This window comes from Dendrobium catenatum, unplaced genomic scaffold (genome assembly GCF_001605985.2).
Source record: "Dendrobium catenatum unplaced genomic scaffold, ASM160598v2 fragScaff_scaffold_231, whole genome shotgun sequence".
NCBI lineage: Eukaryota > Viridiplantae > Streptophyta > Magnoliopsida > Asparagales > Orchidaceae > Dendrobium > Dendrobium catenatum.
In genome coordinates, this window is record NW_021318693.1 from 5,726,413 (window position 1) to 5,738,673 (window position 12,261).

Sequence of the window (12,261 nt, forward strand, 5' to 3'; positions counted from 1 at the left end):
TTATAAGAATTTCAAGCTTATTAAAAATTTAAGTATCTTAAATTTAAATTAATTTGTCAAATTATGAATATTATTTAATATTTTATCCTTAATATATTAAATTTAATTATTTAATTATTTAAATAATTTTGCAATTGATTTAGTAGGTTCAAAGGAACCAAGACTGCTTCATTTCGATCTAATTCAAAAGTAGTTTTCAACAAGGGCAGACCTATGCTTGCTTGCCCACCCTCAAAATTTTAATAAATTTAATTTTAGTAATGATATTTTTAGTAATTCATTCTCCACCGACAACCCTATTTTGCCTAAATGAGAATTTTTTTTTTTTGAAAATTCATACAAGTTGTATAAGACATAATTGAAACTTCTAAACTTTGTTTAAGGTAGAAAATTATATACAATAGTTATAATTTATATAGATTTATTATTTTAGAATTAATTTTACCAGTTGCTACTATTATAGTTGAGTCAACATTTTCTATAATGAAAATTATCAAACATTAATTACGTAGTAGGATATATGATGATAGGCTCAATGACTATCTAGTGCATGATATAGGAACATATGATGACAATCAAATCAATTACTTTTTCCTTCAAGTTTTAGTGTGAAAGATTCAGTATTCTCTATATAGTAAGGGCAAGCTAATTTTTCTGCTGTGCTCCAATCAGACAACATATCATAAGCTAAAAAATCGCCAATGATCAAAGCAATGTAGCTTTAAGGAGATAATTTTATTTGGTTGAGAAGTCATATGTGAGGACATCTTCTTCCCATAAGAACTTGAGATCATTAATTAATTGTTGCAAAAAAATATTAATTTTTACTTTTAGATTATGTGATCCATGTATTATGTGTTAAGAATATGTACGGTGTAGTCATACACATCTTTGGTGGAAGTTTGTATGGTGTTAGTATAACTAGGTAACAAGAGTACAATGAAGCTATCTGACTTTATAGAGTGAAACCATCAGTACATAATCTCAATCTTATGTTACGTGGCTCAGCAGCAAATGAAGCATGCATGCGATCAAAATGTTTTCACGTTTCAGCATATGAGGGATGAAAAAGAACATAACTATTTGCTAATTTATCTTTATGTCATCTCATATGACCTGCTGAACTCATGGATGCATAGAGTCGCTAAAGTGTTGGAATGATTAGTAAATAAAATAAAAGAGAATATGGAACAATTTTCTTTTATCAATATTATTTTCCCGAGTTTGGTTTAAACCTAGGAGCATTGCAGCTGCGACAATAAACTTCTATTTACATCATCCTTGTAATATAACATAAATCTATTTATAAAACAATCAATTTTTATAGCAGTGAGACCAAGCTTGAATATTAATTTCTTTATTCGATACAAATCTATGAGGATTAAATTATCCACTAGATATGTTTTCTTGAGAAGACTAATAAAGTCATTAAAATAATCATGAAGAATATTATATTTAGTTTTGATACTTAGCATCCTTACAATAATCGATAATTTTTAATGAGCTTTGTAATCATCTCAAATTAGTTTTTTAGCTATATGTAATAACTCAACAAAATTTGGTTTTTGTATTTGGTGGATCTTCTACGCTAGCCCTTGAATTAGGATCTGTTACATCAAAAATAAATTCTTCATATGGTTTATTTATTTGATCTTCATCAACTATTTTAAAACTAGTGGATGGACTGATATGAGCATCTCTGTATGGCTCGTACTCATCATGTGAGATCCAAATCTAGTAGTCTGAAATAAATCCCCTACGATATAAATCAACTTTTACATTATCGGGCTTCAAGAATGCTTGATTTTTATGCTTCAAACATTGATATCTAAACATTCCATCAAACTTAAATGAAGGTAGTTGAGATACAACTTGAATAAAAGTCTCAACTCCCTACATAAATTCATCTGTCAATTCTCTTCAACCCGATAACAATCTATTATATATCAAATATCTATCTTCTTTAATAATTATTTAGATGTTAAAGCAAACATTCTCTACATAATTATGAAATCAATTATTAGAAAATATGCAGCCTTAATCTCGTTTAAATCTAAGAAAGAAATATTATTTCTAATATTTTCTAACCAAGTCTTTTTAGGTCTACCTTTACCTTTCTTAAAATAGGTCAAATCTAATACCTCTGCTTTTCTAACCGGGTCATCGGAAGGCCATCATTTTAAGCGACCAAACCATCTAAGGTAACTTTTTGTTGATAATATCCCCATCTATTTAATCTTCACTCTGAACAAGATATCCAATATATGTAAAATGTGTACTCTTATTAATGACTTTATCACCCAAATTCACAATCCCCTCATGCGAGAACCTTTAAAATTTAAGATAGATATACATAATTCAAGTTTACCTTGAACTCCCTCTCTAGTCTTACCAATAAGAAGAATATCATTGGAAAAAACATACACCAAGATAAATCCTCTTGCAAAATGTCTATTAAGAACATCTATGATTAAAGTAAAAAATATATGGGCTTAAGGTTGACCCTTGATGTAATCAAATTGAAATAGGAAAATACTTGGTCAAATTATTTAGTGTTTGAACAGAAGTAATAGCTCTTGCATACATATCCTTAATAACTTGAATATAATCATTATTAATATTTTTCTTTTCTAGAACTTTTCATAACAGTTCTCTTGGAATTTTATCATATGATTTCTCTAAATCAATAAATATCATATGCATGTCCTCATTACTCTCTATGATTAAAGTAAAAAGATATGGACTTAATATTGATCCTTGATGTAATCAAACTAAAATAGGAAAATACTTGATCAAACCATATAATGTTTGAACACAAGTAATAGCTCGTACATACATATCCTCTTGCAAATGTCGAGTGGGAACATCCATGACTAAAGAAAGAAAAAGTAAAAGCATAGATATCACCTTCGGGCTGGGGCATTCGCAGGTTGGGAACGTAGGCTAGAGTGAGGGCGTCACTGGGCAGAGTGAGGGCGTCGGCAGCTAGAGTGAGGGCATCGATGGCTAGAGTGAGGGCGTCGGCGACCAGAGTTAGGGCGCAGTGGCCAGAGTCCTGCGGACGCAATCGGAGGTGAGGGCAAGAGCTGCATCTTGATGAAAAATAGAATGTAAAGAAAGTAGGAGGAAGGGTCGAATGGCCAATTTTAAGTATTTTTCCAGCGGTTTGGATTGCTAAAAAAAAATCACTTATCGCTGGCGGCTAAACCGTCGATAATATGTGACACCGAAACAAAAAAATTTACAGCAAAATCGACAGTCATTTTATCGTCAAAATGTCTATTGGTTTTTTATTAAAAATCACTGGTTAAACTGCTGTTTAAAACTGTCGGTCACACGCCCGATTTAACCGCCGGTAATTCCAATGGTTCTTTGACCACCGATAATATTGCTGGTAATTGGTAATTTTTTGTATCGACTCTCTCTAATATTATCTATCTCTGGAGATCTTCCAACCGTTTTACTTATATGCTTGTTTCACATTCTGTCTCTAAGAGTAAAGCCACTCATTCACATAAGCATCCTCATTTCTGCAGCACTTAAATTGTATGTTTCTCTTTTAATGGCCAACATTTTGAGCAATAAGGAATTACAAGTCTAACCACCATCTTATAAAACTTTTTCTTACGTTTGAGGGGTACTTTTCTATCACATAATAGGCCTGATGTATCCTCCACTTCAACTATCCACTTGAATTCTACTAATAATATCCCCATCTATTTCATCATCAATATGGACAATAAATCTGATATATCTAAAATATGTATTCTTATTGATGACTTGATCTCCCAAAGTCATAATCCTCCCACTAGATATCTATTACTACTAAACTTACACTCAATATATTCAGTTTTAGATCTACTCAAACAAAAACCTTTAGACTATATGGCTCTTAAATTTAAGTTCACCTTCAACTTGTGCTCTAATCTTATCAAGAAGAAGAATATCATCAATAAAAAACATACACCACGGTACTTCCTCTTGTAAATGTTTAGTAAGAACATCCATGACTAAAACAAAAAGATATTGGCTTAAATTCCATCTTTAATGTAATCCAACTTAAATAGGTAAATAATTGGTCCAACCATCTCGTGTTTCAACACAAATAATATCTCTTACATACAAATCCTTAATGACAAAGTATAATCTTATTAACTCCTTTATTTTCTAAAACTCTCCATAGTACTTCTCTTAGAACTTTATCACAAGCTTTCTCCAAATTAATAAATATCATATGTAAATCCTTATTATTCTCTCTGCACTTCTCTCCAGTAAACCTCTCAATTGATGTATAGCTTCTATAGTAGACCTACCCATCATGAATCCAAATTAATTTTGAGAAATATTAGTATCACTCTAGAATCTATGTTCAATAGCTTTCTCCCAAAGTTTTAAAAGATGACACATTACCTTAATTCCTCTATAATCTACGTACTCTTGAATTATGATGATATTGAGAATATAAAGAAAATAAATTTGGAAGGAGATGATTCATTACCTATGAAATGGAGATATAATAGAAATCATGAAGTATTATGCTATAAATAATATAAAAATGATAGAAACTCTATCATTTTTTTTCATTCTTCTCTCCTTCCTTACGTGTTAAATCTTGAGAGGAGAAACTTTGATCTTCATTCCAAATAATTTATACATTTGCAAGATCAAGTCATTGGTTCAAAAGTTTCAACACATTCAATCAAGCAACTTAAAAAATTGATTTTTTGTTTGTCATTCTCAAAATTTTTTCTTACAAAATTTTCTTTGCTGATTATTTTAGTGTTTACCTTGTATATTTCTTTGATATATTTATTATTTGATGAAATACTAGTTGAGAATCTTAGATTAGATCTTTTATATTTAAGTCCCTTTCATCTATAAAGCTAGGAAACAAATCTTTTTTTTTTTTACTTTTAGCATAGATCCACCATCCAAATCTAATCAATCTTTAAAAATATCGTATGCATATTTTTTCTTACTTAATATATCCACCTTATATGATTTAAGAATTTTATATTTAAATCATCAAGAAAAATATTTTTACTTAAAATATTATTCATACTTATATTAAGTTATAAATCTATTTTATAGTGATCAAATTAATTTTATATTTTATTTGCAAGTATTGAGATGATTACAATTAAATTGTAAGAGCACCTCAAATATTTTGAACATTTTACTGCAAAATAATTTGAGCTTGTATTATTTACATCAAATTGTATTTTATTTAATCTAAGCTATATTTGGCTTAGTAAAGTTTAAATTATGATTAGACTGAGTTATACTCGCCCGTGCAGGGGAGTACTTAGGTCGTAAATATTTTTTTTTGTTTAAAGAAGTGAGGTTTGCAAGGAAAATTTGAGATTAGTATATTCTAGCCCAAGAGCTAGCTAGCTTGGACATAGGCCGGATTGGAATCCGGCTCGAGCCACGTAAAAATATTGTGCATGTAATTTTTTTTAATTGCATATATTTTTCTTTCTCATTTACGTAGAGATTTATGTGTTTATTTATTTCCTTCTCAAATAGTATCAAAATTATTTTATTTATTTTCTTTTAATAAAAATTTATTAAAATCAATTCCATCCCCATCTTGGGGTGTCATAATCATCCAACAATTCTCCCCTCAAGTCTATAAGAGACTTTTATAATCTCTTCTCTACAACTATAAGTTATAATGTATCTTCAATGAAATTTCTTAATGAGTAATGGAGCCACCTAATGCTTCAACTCGTTGGAAGGAGCCTTATACTCTAACATGACTTGCTCGAATTTAATAAGGATGAATATATATATATATATATATTATACAACAACAATAACATCAAGCCTTTGTCTCACTATGTGGGATCGACTATATGAATCTTTTTTCTCCATTATATCATATTAAGAGTAAAAAAATAGTCATTTTTAATACTTTCTAACCAAGTATTTTTATGATCTATCTCTACCTTTCCTAATATAGGTTAGATCTATCACGTATACTCTCCTAATCATTTCATTGGAAGGTCGATGTTTTATGTGACCAAATCGTCTAAGGAGACTCTCTCTAATCCTATTTAACACTAGAGCTACTCCATCCTTTTCACATATATACTTGTTTCATATTATGTCTCTAAGTGTAAAGCTACTTATTCACCTAATCATCCTCACCTTTGCAATACTTAATTTTATGTTACTCTTTTAATGGCCAACATTCTGCACCATAAAGCATTGTAAGTCTTACCAACATCTCATAGAATTTTCCCTTAAGTTTGAGGGAATACTTTTCTAGCACACAATAAGCTTGATACACTCCACTTCAACCATCCAACTTAAATTCTACTTTTAATATCTCTATCTATTTCACCTTCATTTTGAATAATAGATTTGAGATATTTAAATGTGTACTCTTTCTGATAAATTGATGTCCCAAAATCACAAACCCGACTAGATCTATTACTACTAAAATTACACCTTAATGTATTTTGTTTTAGACACACTCAAACAAAAACCATTCGTCTTTAAGGTTGACCTCTATAATTCAATTTTTCTTTCAACTTAATTCCTCTCTAGTCTTATCAATAAGAAGAATATCATCAGCAAAAAGCATATGCCAAGGTACATCCTCTTGTAAATGTCTAGTAGGAACATCCATGACTAAAGCAAAAGATATGAGCTTAATGTTGATCATTGATATAGTGCAATTGAAATACGAAAATATTTGATTGAACCACCTTATGTTTGAACACAATAGCTCATGTATGCATATCCTTAATGACTTGAATATAAGTTTTATTAACTTCTTTATTTTCTATAACACTCCAAAGTACTTCACTTGGAGCTTTCACTACAGGAAAATTGCTCATTACCAGAGAATTTTCCAGTCGATTTTCGATGGACTATTTTCTAGTGGATTCCCCGACGAATTACGATAAAATATTTTTTACTAATTTTCAAGTGAATTTTAAAATTTTTTTGAAAAAATTATATATTCATAATTTAATTAATTTACAATTTTATAGTTTATTTTAAATTTAAATATATTTTTTAAATTTATTTAAAATTTTTAGTTATGTATTATTATATTTAAATATAAAAGTGTTTGCTTAATAACACAATTTCTTCCAAAACAAAGTGGTTGAGTACTTGAAATCGGCGCCACAGCGCGGGATGGGCGCAGGAAGGCAGTCGGGCAGTGCGGGGAGGACGGGCGTCCGGGTAGGCGGTAGCTAGCTGTTAGCTTCAACGGGCTTATTTCGGAGGTTTTTTCAGCATGAAAAATTTTTCGACGAATTTTTTTTCAATGGAATTTTTTTGTGACGCTCATTTTACCGTCGAAAAATTTTCAACCGGAAACTTTTCAAATCTGCCATAACTTAACAATTTTTCGATGAAAAATTCGCCGGTAATATGTGATTTTCATGTAGTGTTTATCATATGTTTTTTCCTAAATCAATAAATATCATATGTAGATCTGCTTACTCTTTCTATACTTATCCATCAAATCTCTTTAAAAAAATATAGCTTCCATAATTAACTTACCCGACATGAATCCAAATTGATTTTGAGAAACATTAACTTATCTCCTCCGATCCATGCATCACCTTTATTCTTAAGATTAAATAAGAACCAACACACTCACTTTCCACTCTTCTGACATCATTTTAGTTTTCAGAATAATATTAAAAAGTTTAATAAGCTAATTAAGTTAATCCAAATTTTAAAATAACAATAGTAATAATAATATTTTTTAATAATTTAACAAAATGTTCCAAGTTGATCCAAATTTTGGACCATGATAGTTCCAATGTTTTGGGTGGTTGATGCAAATTGAATTTTTCATATTTATGTGGTTTTTTAAAATAGATATCCTTACCTAAATTTTTTCTTTTAAAATTTTTATTGCTCTCTACTACTTGGGATATTTCCTTTTTTTTTTTGTTTGTAAGAAATGGTGAGCAATAATTGCCGAGTATCCGGCTCGAATTCATAACCTTGAAGATAGAATATTTTTTAAAATCAATTAGTCATGCATGGGGTTCTTTCACATTTTAGTATTCTACTTAATCCATGAGTTCAATCAAACTTTGTGGGAATAAAAGTTGAATTTTCACACTCAAAATTCTAAGTACCTTACAAGTTACAATCATTCACCAACTAAATTAAGTTTCAATGGAGACATCTAAATTAAGGAAATTGAAGGAAAAAAAAAACTTTGTGCAGTACAGTTCCAAAGTCAGCAACCTCTTGTTTGTTATTACATAATAGAAATAGATTGTAGAATCTTAAACAAAGCCTTACAATAATAGATATAAAGTTAGCTTTTCAACATCTTCCATTTTCTTCATTTTTTCCAACGTCAAAGTTATTGCAATGATACAAAACTATATACTATCATATAAAATCCCATCGCATTATGTGTCTGCATGTTAACTATCATTAATTAGGTTGTTTGGGATGGCTTTCTTAATGCTTTTTAAAGCAGTTTTCTAGCACTAAAAAACTACTGCTTTAGGAAGTAGTAAGGAAACCGTCTCAAACGAAGCCTAAATATCTCCAGATTTTTTGTCATTCGTAGCAGCCATTAATGTGTTCCGAGTTAGAACAAGAAGCTGATTCACTAAACTGCGATGCCAATAACTTCTCCACCATCTTCCAGTCAATTGAGTTGCTGGTTGCATGAGAACCTTTAGCCAGCAAATCACTTGAAGATGAGAAGCCTGCAGGGTTCTCAAGCTGTGGGATCGCAAAGACATTGTGGCACTCCTTTGATTCATTTCCAATTCCAAATCCATGCAATGGTTCATAGCTAAAGCTTGCGTTTGTTTCCATTTGAACAATTTCGTAATGGTTTTGATCAGCTCTGAGGAAATAGCTTGGATTGTTAGTGCTGAAGCAGTGTCTTTCATGAATTGGACTTTGTTTTTTGAATGCTCGGCATACTACCCAACCTTCTTCCTGCAATTCATTCATGGCGTGTTGATCGATCACATTATGCACTTGAAAATATATAGTTGAAGCATTTGCATAAGATTTGTTTTTTTTTTTTTCTATTAAGTTACAATACAACTATTTCTAGTTAGTAAGAAAACAATTAATATATTTAATGATTACATGATAATAAATTCTGATCTTACAAAATAGTAAATAATAGCCTAGCTGGTAAGAGAACAATCAATAAATGCCATTTTCATGTTTTCATCATCACATGTGATGATCAACGAGTTATTTCAGCCATTTTTTTTGCCTGAAAAAAGTATTTTTTGTTAGAAAAGTTATTTTTGGATAATGGATTTTCGGTAAAAACATATTTGTCACTAAAAATCTTATAGGAAAGAACTTCTGATGAGTGACGAATGATTTCACAACATAAATCAAGGAAAAAAATATATTTTCATTATAGAAAAATCGTTCATTGCAGGCAGAATTTTTTGGTGGAAAATAGTAATTTTATGGCGGATTTGGAAGTTTCCGGCCGAAAATAATCCGACAGTATAAACGGCACAGGAAAATTTTTTCCAGAGAAAAAAGGCAGCCGAAAAGATTTTCGGCGGAAAAAATCTGCCGGAAAAACTATCTTATTGCATTCGATCTGTCGGAAAACCGCTGCAAATTTGCTAGAAATCTGTCGGTAATGAATGATTTTTCTATAGTATGTTTTCCTGTAGTGCATTCTCTAATAGTAGAATTTCATAATATCTATTTGATAAAATTTCCAAATTACTATTTATTGCAAATCTTTTAACCTTGCAACACAAAATAAAGTAAGAAGATTTGATTTCTCTCTAATTATCATCATATTTGTCCAAAGTACTACTTTCAATGACAGATTGTCATCCAATTTATTAAAAATCATTCAAAATGAATTAATTGAATGATACTTAACTGTTAAAGAAACCAAAAAGAACTACTAATGAGATTGAGTTGATTAATTTGCCTGAGAATTAGGCGCTAGTTGATCACTTGAATGAAGGCGATACTCATGCATGATCCAATCTGACTTTCTACCATTTGGTGCTCGGCCTTCATAGAACACAAGAGTCTTCCTCATTCCAATTACTTTTGACTTTGAAACTATTTCCTTATCTCTTCCAGTTGCTTTCCAGAATCCAGAAGCAGTGGCCCTATTTGTGCGAGTTCCACTTGGATACTTCCTGTCCTTATGACTGAAGAAATACCATTCATTTTGCTCCTGGTAACCAAATTTGCATCTATCTGTTTGAACAAGGAAAACAATTTGCATCTAAGTTTTATAGTAGTATATGACTACGTTGTCGTTTGTGACAGCTTTCTCTTATTGCTTCATAAAATAATTTTTTATACAAAAATTAAAATTTTGTACTAAAAAACTGCTTTAAGAAGCAGCAAAAAAATCTTCCCAAATGAAATCTAAGTAGACGTTTTATGAGCTGATTCGAGCAAATTTCCTTCTTCAAATCGGGTGTCATATTAGTAAAACACAACTACAACTACAGTTGGAAAAAGAAAAAGAAAAAGAAAAAGAAAATTGAATGATACATTAGTAAAACACAAGTAAAAACCCAGTTATCTTAATAGCAGAAGCTAGAAATATTAATCACTCGTTGTTGTTATATATTGAAAAATACTTGAGTAGTTATAACAACAATTATTAATACTCTCTAAGCAAAATATTTAAATATTAATTACGTTGGAGCTCCCATGGCTCAATTTTATAGAGGTCTATGTCAGCTATAATCTCTATATCAATCCTCTGAGAAGAAATTTTTCTTGTTAGGTAGTAACCCACAAGCTCTTCCTCTGTTGGGTGGAATCTAAAACCTGGTGGGACACAGGATTCCACTTCCATTTGCTGGCTTCACCTGAAAGAGTCAATACAGCACCAAACAACTCAGAAGGTGGCATATAACGTCGGTAACTTAATTGAAAGAATTCCAAGCACAATAAGAGATCTTGGAGATCTTGAAAAGTATTTACAGCACAAACTATGTATGTTAAATGAAATAACTAAAAAAAAACATCACAAAAGATACAAATTTAGGTTTCGTTTGGGACAGCTTTCGTGCTGCTTTCTAAAAGTCTTTTTAGTACAAAAATCTCAAATTCAAGAGAATTTTGTACTAGAAATCTATTTAGAAAGCAAGAAGAAAGCCGTCCCAAACGAAGCCTTAATGTAATTCATAGATTAGTTCTTCCATAGTATGTGTCCATAAATTTTACTTCCAGAAGGTTAGGGCAACAAACTAAATAGAATAACATGACATTTGTCCTCAGAAATAATCTACATAATCAAAATATTTGTAATCTGCTGGTTCTACAGACATTCAACAAAAATATCCAAGTGAAAGAAGCTAAAGTGGAAAAATTCATGTAGATTACTTTCAAACTGCTGCATTTCCTTCTTGTTTTTACCTTTTTTGCTGCCTAGCTATATCCATGTGAATGAGACAGCCATTATCCAACCACTTTCATAGTTTTATAAAAGCAGCCATTTCTTTTGACTTCTGTGGTGCAAGCCTGCTCATATCTCTTTTACTGCACTCCATGTTCAGACTGAAAGAACCATCTCAATGAAGAAGAATACGAAAGAGATCCTTATAAGTGATAAATCTATCTCTCATCCCTTTTGCCAGTCAATTTATTGATCACAACAAGGAAGCTTTTAAACAACAAATTAATCAAGTTTAAAGGATTAATCACATATTAGAAAAGTTTTGTTCAGAAAACTTGTTTGAATCGTTCATGTTAAATAAATATTTCTCAAAATTGTATATATTAAAGAATCATGAAAATGTAATGTAACATTAAATATGGATCCAATTCATGAACTTTATGTTCAAATTGCAGTGTAAATTAAAATTATTTTACTTTTATCAATGGATGTTTAAATTGAACTATAGCTTACAAGCAAGAAATTGAAGAAATCCTAATGAATTTTAAGAATTATGAAGAATATAAAACATCTTGCAAAAGCTCACCAAATTAAGTTGCCAAACTCCGTAGTTCTCTGTGACCAAGCGAAGAGAGGGATCCAGAAAGTTTTTTTTTTTTGGAGAGAGAGATCTGAATAAATATTGTAAGAGACCAGAGAAAGAAAGAGATAACAATGTTGTTTGGACGATGCAGTGGACTGATTGACGGATATAAATTTGGAAGAGTGTAGACATATACATTTATATATACATGTAAAGAAAAGTTAGAGCTGTAGCCATTGATTGCGCGTGGGTGGGGGTGGCAAGAAGGAAGAAAGAGAGGTTTAGAGAGCGAGAGAGAGAGAGAGAGAGAGAGAGAGAGATTTGG

The 12,261-nt window shown here is 30.7% G+C and overlaps 1 protein-coding gene across 1 annotated transcript; it reads right to left on the reverse strand.

The window, feature by feature from the left end:
- Nucleotides 1-8,211: 8,211 nt before the first annotated feature.
- LOC110104809 (NAC domain-containing protein 30-like) lies at nt 8,212-12,023 on the reverse strand. Its single transcript, XM_020834071.2, has 4 exons — nt 11,940-12,023; nt 10,651-10,823; nt 9,920-10,197; nt 8,212-8,940 (listed from the first exon to the last, which is right to left on the reverse strand). The coding sequence occupies exons 2-4, from the start codon at nt 10,808-10,810 to the stop codon at nt 8,551-8,553; spliced, it is 828 nt and encodes a 275-aa protein (XP_020689730.1). The 5' UTR covers nt 10,811-10,823; nt 11,940-12,023; the 3' UTR covers nt 8,212-8,550.
- Nucleotides 12,024-12,261: the final 238 nt, after the last annotated feature.

Coding starts and splice junctions, on each gene's coding strand:
- LOC110104809 (XM_020834071.2), bottom strand. CDS start 10,810: ATGGAAGTGGAATCCTGTGTCCCACCAGGTTTTAGATTCCACCCAACA. Junction 10,198..10,650: donor TGAGCCATGGGAGCTCCAAC/GTAATTAATATT, acceptor TTGTTCAAACAG/ATAGATGCAAATTTGGTTAC. Junction 8,941..9,919: donor AACTAGCGCCTAATTCTCAG/GCAAATTAATCA, acceptor AATGAATTGCAG/GAAGAAGGTTGGGTAGTATG.